This window comes from Echinops telfairi, unplaced genomic scaffold, assembly GCF_000313985.2.
Source record: "Echinops telfairi isolate 266 unplaced genomic scaffold, ASM31398v2 ScPeMD7_7458;HRSCAF=8496, whole genome shotgun sequence".
Classification (NCBI taxonomy): domain Eukaryota; kingdom Metazoa; phylum Chordata; class Mammalia; order Afrosoricida; family Tenrecidae; genus Echinops; species Echinops telfairi.
The window spans coordinates 12,730,801-12,739,657 of NW_022111358.1; the positions used below are offsets into that span (position 1 = coordinate 12,730,801).

The 8,857-nt window shown below is 37.5% G+C and overlaps 1 protein-coding gene across 2 annotated transcripts in view; it reads right to left on the reverse strand.

Moving 5' to 3' along the window:
• The window catches only part of USP32 (ubiquitin specific peptidase 32), a 207,356-nt gene that overhangs the window by 69,748 nt on the left and 128,751 nt on the right, over nucleotides 1-8,857 (reverse strand). For both annotated transcript variants that reach the window (XM_004706988.3, XM_045299563.1), the window contains exons 11-12: nucleotides 7,122-7,183; nucleotides 2,307-2,409 (exon numbers count right to left, since the gene is read on the reverse strand). In XM_004706988.3, the coding sequence (XP_004707045.1) occupies nucleotides 2,307-2,409; nucleotides 7,122-7,183 (165 nt within the window). The remainder of the gene's footprint in view (nucleotides 1-2,306; nucleotides 2,410-7,121; nucleotides 7,184-8,857) is intronic.

Here is an 8,857-nt window from a genome sequence, read left to right on the forward strand (position 1 = left end):
TGTTATCCCAATCCATACACACATCAATTGTGTAAAGCGCATTTGTACATCGTTTCTCAGCTGTAAATCTTTATAGGAGCAAAAAGCCTCATCTTTCTTCTGTGGAGTGGCAGGTAATTTTGAACTGCTGACCTTATAATTAGCAGCCCAACTTGTAACCCTCTCTACCACCAGGGTTGCTCACTACTCTCCCCTAATTCCTTTCATACCCAGAAGGGTTAGAACAAAGTAATAAGTTTATGTTCTCTGAAGGTACTTGTATTCATAAAAGACGTGCTACCAAAGCATTGTATCTATTATATTACTACATGGGAATATGTGGGAGGAGGGTGGAATAATACTCCAAAGAACAAAAGATTGATTTAAGTCATTGAGTCTATAATCAATAAGATATTAACAACAGATCATAAAAGTTTTCCAAAATAAAGAGTGTAACGTTACATCCAAATATCTTCACTTGCTACTTAAATGTACTTGATTTGCCTACTTTTATGCCTGAGTTATAATAAATTAATATGGCTCTTCCAGCTGTAATAATCCCTTGTGTGATATAATTCTGCATTTCATACATCTGTGGTTCCATTTTGAAGGGCATCTGCTATGAAACAGGAATGGAATGAGACTGAGTTCTGGCCTTAGTGGAGGGTGTGAACTGAACCACACTCTTTGTTTAATGTAATGGTTACTTTAGTTACTAATGCTTACAATGGATATAAGAAATTATATACTATAGCCAAGAGGAAAAAGAAAACTGTTTCTCAAGTGGCTTGGAAAAAAAGTTGGCTGATTAAGATTAGTATAATGTCAATGCCACTAGAAACATGTTCAAAGAGATCCCAGGTCATATGTGCATAAATAAGATACAGTCGGGGTGGAGAACAGATTATTACACTTAAGTGAAAGTTGATTGCATATGCACCTCCCAAAAAGCGAACTTTCTGGGCATGGGTCTGATAGGAAGGTGGGAGAAGATATTGATAGGATTTACCCATGAGTAATTGTGAACAGGATCCCCTGTAATGCCATCCTGCTGTGTATAAAATGAGTCCACTGAGAAGCAGAGGGTATGAGTTCATCACTGGCAAGAGCCAGGCATGGAGTATGTCCTCTGGTCCTAGCATCTGTCTTACTCGGGTCTGATTTCAAGATTTGGACTGAACTGCATCCACCACTATGGAATGCATTTCCTCCAACTTTCCTGGGTTCTGTGGGGCACTGCAGCAATTTGCAGAACCCAGAGACGTGAAGGAACGCACTCAAGGGAGAAGAGGTAAAACGGAGCAAATGATCTTGCAAGCGTTGATCTTTTGGGACCTTTCCAATATCCAACTCCTGGGGCTAATTTGGTATTAATTCATATTTGGTATTACTGCCTGAGTGACACTTCAGTCCATTCTTTCCAATTAACAAATTTTACATGTGAGATCAAGCAGACAATGTAAACAGCCTATTTGAGTACTAATATTTTGATAATAAATAATGACAGGAAGGACAAATAGGAAAACTAGGAATCAAATGAGCAGAATTTTGGAGTGGTCATTTGGCAGCTGACAACAAGCCTGTACATCAATTGGCTTCCCAACCAAGGAGATGCTTACTTCCTGGTATTACTGTTTTTATTACGCTAAGTCTGAAAAAAAATGTTCCTCTGACAAAAGAATTCTTGGTCATGTCTCCTGAATATTCAGTGATGAGACTAACTCTCATCAGGGTAATAACACACTATCTTTTAGACATTCTGAACTAATATTAGCTCTGAAATGTAGATTTACTGTGAGTTCTGAAATTAACTTTCTAAAAACTTTCTAAACAAAAACTTTCTAAATAGGACATCAACACTTCTCCCCAAGGGTTTCAACTTTCTAACAGAAGTTGTTGAACTAATGAAAGTTGTGAATGATGTAACTGAACATGGACTTTAAAGTCAGTCCTTAGATTTTAATGTTAGATTTTCCACCCTAAGAAAGATGATTATTTCAAGGTACCTTTTCTCTCAGCATCACGTCTAAAAAATATTCTCAGAGGGATGCTCTGAGAAATAAATGAGATGTGTAAGGTGCATGACCTAAACAGGCACCACCATCCCAAATATTATCACCCAAACGAGGTTGTCACAAGAAAGTAAATTTATATATCAAAGTGTAATGACAGAGCCTGGTCCATTATAAGTATCAAGTAAGTATTCATTTCCTTTCCCTTCAATTAGTCTTTATCTATAGTGGAGCATTTTTTTAATGGTCACATGAAGTCTGAGGGAGCTGAAAAATTCCATGGAAAAAAAGTAGATGAACGGCAATGTTACTTACATATTTCACATAGTCTTTCCATTGCTGCCACCACTGCATGGAGATGATGAACCAATTGTGGCCTGGTTGCAGACCATACCTGCTCTCTCGTTCTAGCCATCCTCTGTACATACAAAAGAAAGCCAATACATCAAAGAAGTTGTGTGAAGTATGTCAAAAACATAAGAAGACAAATAAGTTTGTTAGAGGTTACCTGGGGTTTGAGAGGAAAAATTGGGACTTATGAAATAACAGGTGAGTTTCTATTTATGGGAATAGAAAACCAGGAAAATGGATGGTGGTAACTGTTGTTCAGTGTTGTGTTTTTAAACAGCTACTCTGGAGCTTGGTTGTTTACTGGGTTATGCAGTCTTGCTAGCCCTAAGGTCAGTAGCACAAAAGCACCCTGCTCCACAGGAGAAAGATACGCTTTTTACCCCTGTAAAGATTTACAGTCTCGGAAACTTACAGGGGCAGTTCTACTTTGTTCTTCAGGGTCACTATAAGTTGGAATTGAATCAGTAACATTGAGTTTCTAAATTTTCTTGCCTAATAGTAATGAAACTGACTTGTTTTAAGTGTACAATGTCAATGATTTCAGGCAAATTTACAGATGGTGTGCTACCATCACAAAATCTAGTGTTACACCATTTCCATTATCCCACAAGAGATTTCTTTCATGTCACCACCTTCAGTCCCAGGAAACTATTACTCTTTTTGTCTTAGAAGACTGTGTCTCTATGAAATTTGCCTTTTTAAAACATTCCACATAAATGACACAACATGTGGTCTTTTAGATCTGGTTTCTTTCACTTAGCATAATCCATTCATGATGTAGTTAAGTCAGCAGTTTGTACTTGTACTTTTTAATTACTTCATTGTATGGTACCCAGCATTTTGTTTACTTATGCAAAAGTTGACCAACATTTGGACTGCTTCTATATTTTTAGCTCTTGTGAATATTAGTATGAACATTCATGTACAGGTTTTGTGTGCGTATGTTGATGTCTTCATGCCTTCTGAGTAGATTGCTAGAATGTGTGGTAAATTTCTATCACATGTGGTAGCTTATGTGCGGTTAAGATGTTGGAAGCTATGCCAGCAATACTTCAAACACAAGCAGGATCACCCATCCACGGTGGACAGGTTTCAGTAATGAGTGATTCCAGACCAAGATAAACTAGAAAGAAAGATCTGGTCATCTATTTCCAAAAAGAAGCCAATGAAAAATTTTAAAGAGTGCAATTTCTCAGGGAATTTGCTTCTTTGGTTTGGAGGTTTAAGGTCATAGTTTCATGGGACATCTCAGCTAACTGGCCTAATAACAAGTATAGTGCTTCTATTCCACCCCTACTTGGATAGTGCCAGGGACCATCTGCAAGCCACAATAATTCCTCTGCAGCTACCGAGAGTCAGCAGAGGATATGAAAGGCGTGGTTGATTGTCTCCATGAACAACTGCTTTCTCTGTCATGAAGAACAGGTTGGTGTTCAGCTATCATTCCTGACATCTGAAATCATTCTACAGAAGACTTCTGATCAAAATGGGGAAAATGTAGAACGGAAATTAAAGTTGTTTAGATTTTCTGAAGCTATAGCAGATAGATGAGCCCCTGAAGTCCTGAGATAATCTTTAAAACTTAAACAAAAAATATCTGAAGTCTTCTTAGAACCAAATAGCTTATCTTAAGTAGTAAGAAGTGTCTGCCTTACGTTTTATGCTCTTTTAAGAACTATCTATATGGAATTAACATGACAATTTGAAAAATTAGATAGGAACTCAGGGAGTGAGTTCATGCTAATAGGGAGGAAAAACTCCGAAAAGGAGGGTGTAATTTCTGTACAACATGAAGAACATAAGTAATGCCACTGAATTAAACATGCAGAAACTGTTTTGCTAAGTACATTCTCAACGATGACTAAAAATGCTAACATGGAGGAAAATATAAAATTTACTAAATAAGTTTCTTAGAGAATAAATCTATGAGAAATTTATAGCAAAATATTTTTAAATAAGCAAAATTATGGTGTAGGTAGCTTTTACTGACATATACAATCATCTTGGAATAAAAAGTGTCTCAGAAACCCACAGGGGATCACTGAATCAGCACTGACTCCGTGGCAGAGGTTGGGTTTTTTTTTGAGACTGAAAAAATAACCAGAAATAAAATATTTCAGAGTATCTCCAATTATATAAAAAGCTTTAAAATTTCATTATATGCCTGCATTTATGTGTGAATATATAAAAATGTTTTTTTAGCAGCTATTATCTGTATATATGGGTATTTTTTGAGATTAGGGATATTTTTTGCTTAACTCTTCTAGTTTTTCTACAATACACAAGAATTATTTTTTAGTAAGAGGTGCGATACCATTAGGGTAGGGGGAAGGTGCAGGGAGAAGGGGTAACCAATTGCAATGATCAATGTACACACCCCTCAGCCCCCGTAAGGAGGATTAACAAGAGAAACGTGGGTGAAGGGAGACAATGGATGGTGTACAATATGAAAGTTAAAATAACTTATATTATTAGGAGTTCAGAGTCGTGGTTGCAGTTGGTGTGGGCGCTTCTGGGGACCTTGGAGAGTCACAGAAATAGGACTGGGGCCTTGCTTCAGGGGGCCCGCCCCATGCTGCTGGACAATGACTTTGCCCTCCGAGTACGCCCTGCACACAAGGCGACAAGAGCGCCGGCTCTTCAGCGAGGCTGCCAGGCCCACCGACTCCAAGTCCGTGAAGGTGGTGAAGCTGTTCTGCGAGCAGTCACTGGCCTGGAGGAAGGAGACCTATGTCTGGTACCTGAATCGCCACATGTACTTTGAGCTCATGGGCATTCTGTGCCACCTGGGCCTCTACAGGGACAAGCACCAGGAAGAGCAGATGCAGCTGAAGAACCTCTGTGGGAAGGGGAAGCCAAGGAAAGGAGAAGGGAAGAGAGCTGCCAAGAAGAAATCGTGCTGCTCTCGCCCCCACACGCAGCCGCAGCCGCAGCCACAGCCACAGGCTGCGTGTGGCTTCCATGTGCCCCTGTAGGGCTGTGACTTGAACCTGCTGCTCATTTGGCGAAACCAGCTCCAGGTAGACCGGTGAAATTCAGTCATGCCTGGTGTCTGAATCACATTTGAATTCCGCAACATGATTAGGTCCTTGGGTTTGGAATCTGAGTTTGCCTGGATACGTAAGGAAGTGACCGGAATTTAAAAAAATAAATTATCAAGGGTTCACGGGGGTGGGGTGGGGTGGTGGCTGGGTTGACACCAAGGGCTCAGGTAGAAAGAAAATATTGTTTTGGAAATGATGATGGCAACCTATGTACAAATATGCTTGATACAATTGATGTATGGATTGTTATATAAGAGCTGCAAGAGCCCTCAATAAAGTAATTTATTAAAATTAATGAAAAAGAATTTTTGTAGTAAAGATAAATGACTATCCTTTATTTGAAAAAAAAAATCTTTATGCAGAAAAAACTAAATTGCGTATGTACTGTCATTTTAAAATTTTTTATTAAAAGATCATTTTATTGAGCCCTTGTTATCAGGTCTCCCCCCACCCACCCAAGACCCCCTGATCAATTATAAATCATTATTTTCATATCTCACACTGACTGCTGTGTCCCTTCCCCCATGGTTTCTGTTGCTCCTTCCCCTGGAGGGGGAGGGTGTGGTTATGTGTCTATCATTGCAATCGGTTTCCCCTTCTTCCCCTCCTCTCCCCACCTCCCCTTATCGTTCTGGTATCACTGTTCCCATTCCTGTTCCTTAATTCCATGTGTCATGAGCTCTTATCTCTTATCTGTAGCTGCGCAAGCTCAGGTCTAACCAGCAGTGAAAGGCAGTACTGGGGTCATGATAGTGGGGGGGGGGGCGTGAGGAAGCCTCAAGGAACCAGAGGAATAGTGTGTGTTTCATCAGTGCTTTACTGTGCCCTGGTTGGCTCATCCCGTCCCTGTGACCCCTCTGTGAGGGGATGTCCCATTGTCTACAGATGGGCTTTGGGTCTCTGCTGACTCCCTCATTCTTAAAAATGTTTTTTTGTTTTTGATTAGTTGCTTGTTTGTTATGGGTCTTCTGGTGCCTGTTACTCAGTCCAGATGACACCTCATGAGCGCACAGGCTGGTACGCTTCTTCCATGTGGACTATTTGCTTCTCAGCTAGATAGTCGCTTGTTTAATTTCAATCCTTTAAGATCCCAACACTATATCTTTTGATAGCCGGGCATCATCCACTTTCTTCACCACATTTGCTTATGCACCCATTCTGTATTCAGCAATTGTGCCGGGAGGGTGAGCATCACAGAATGCCAGTTTGTTAGAACAAAGTGTTCTTGCATTGAGGGAGGGTTTGAGCAGAGGCCCAAAGTCCAACCACTACTACCTCAGTGTATTACCATATACCATATATACTAATGTATAAGCTGAGTTTTTCAACACATTCTTTATGCAGTTTTTGTAGTAAAATTAGGTGCCTCAGCTGATATTCGGGTCGGCTTAAAATTGAGTATATACAGTAAGTATATGCACATAGGCCAATACCTCTATTTTTATGAATTAATGTATTTACATATGTATACACCTACACTTATACCTCCCATGTAGTGCAATTTTAATGAAAGGCAACTTAATTTCTAGATTCATTAATGCCCTTGGCTAAAAATATACTTTAACAAAAATGTTTAAGCATGTAATTATTTTTGAGAAAAACTTTTACTATATACATAATTATTACAATAAAATAAGATACTCTATTACTTAATATTGAATATATTTTAGGGGCTAGACATTTCAAATATATAATGAAAAATATACAATTAGAGAGAGGAACACTACACAGTTACCTAATAATTTGTCCTTCCTCTTCTGGAGTAGCTGGTCTTAACCCCAGAACGATATGACACACCTAGGGAAAATATAGTAATATAAAATTGTACTGACTGGTGGCAATGACTAGATTGCATCATAATTCAATTTTCTGCATGAGATCTAATGTATAAATAGGAACGCGTACTAGCAATAGCCTCCAACTGATGTATTATCAATAATTATTTTCAACAATTGATGAGTAAACTTTAACTTTAGTTTTTTATTTTTAAATAAATCACTATAATGGACCCTAATAACCAAATCTCTATCTGGGATAGTAAAAAAAAGAGTGATTATAAGAACATTCTAGTAATTGTGTGATGATTGCACAACTCATTAAAATATATTTAAACCACTGAATTATATGGAATATGAATTATATGTCCATAAAATGGTTAAAATTACTAAAAATAATAATAGAGGAAAAAAGAATATATTAGTATGTCTTTTGGTGCACATAGGCACAAGTTATATATGAAGTAGACTTCTTGTGTCAGAGCATATGAATACATATCAGCTTTCATAAATTTTACTGAACAAATTTCCAAAGAGGTTTCTACCAAGTTATATGAGCCTGTTAGCAATGTTTAAGAGTTCCACTGCTCAATATTCTCAACAATTCTTTGTATTATTTAATACATAATCATTTTGGTGGGTATCTAATAGCATTTTAAGTTGAATATCCCTGTTGACTAATGATGTTATCCCATTTTCAAAAATTGAGTAGCTATTTGTTGATATATTATTTTGTGAAATATCTGTTCAAGTCTTTTGAATACTTTTATATCGGGATTCCATCATGTTTTTAGTAACTTGGTATTTGCCCAGAAACAAGTCTTCTCATATATACTTTCTCCCACTCTGCGGTTTTCCCTTCTCTTAATGGCATCTCTTGATTAAAAAAAAAAGTTTTAATTTTATGAAGAAGTCCAACTAAACAATCTTTCTTTCCTAAGACAGTGTTCTGTGTGTCCTACTTCAGAACTCTCTGTAATCTCAATGACAGTAAGATATTTCCCTACAGTTTTTTAGAAGCTCCCCCGGTCAACCTTTCACACATTTAAATCTATAATGTACCTGGAATTAACCTTTGTGTATGTGTGAAGTAGGAATAATGATGGTTTTTTTCTTCCCCATGTGGATACCAATTCCCCCAGCACCATTCAGTGAAAACAACTGTATTGTTACTTTAATTATAAATCAAGTGATCATGTCTGCTTACTCTATTAAATGAGCATATAGTTTAAAAATCCAATCTCAAAATGATATAAAACAAAATTATATGATGGTAAACACTAGATCATGGGCATATGAGGATTCACTATAAGATTCCTTCCACTTTTCGTAATAAAATGTTGGAAACACACATAAGCCAAGCATCACATATGCCCGCCCATCTTAGAGTTATACAAAAGTAGTGTTTCTCCAACTCCCTAATAAGAATAAGAAAATGGGGAAGGCAAATGGAAAACCAGAGTGCTATTCAACGTGAGAGCTAAAAGATGAGTCAGAAATAAACTTCAGTGATCAAAATATAGATATAATTTAATATAAAGCAAAAATCAAACAAAAACAACAAAAGATCCTATGGAATCTATTTGTCCTTACATGAGATGGAATTAGATGCTCAATTTTCATTTACCATGCAAGTTGATTCAGTATATGGTGGTGATTCCTATTTTTATAAAGCTATCCACAAAAAAAAAAAAAA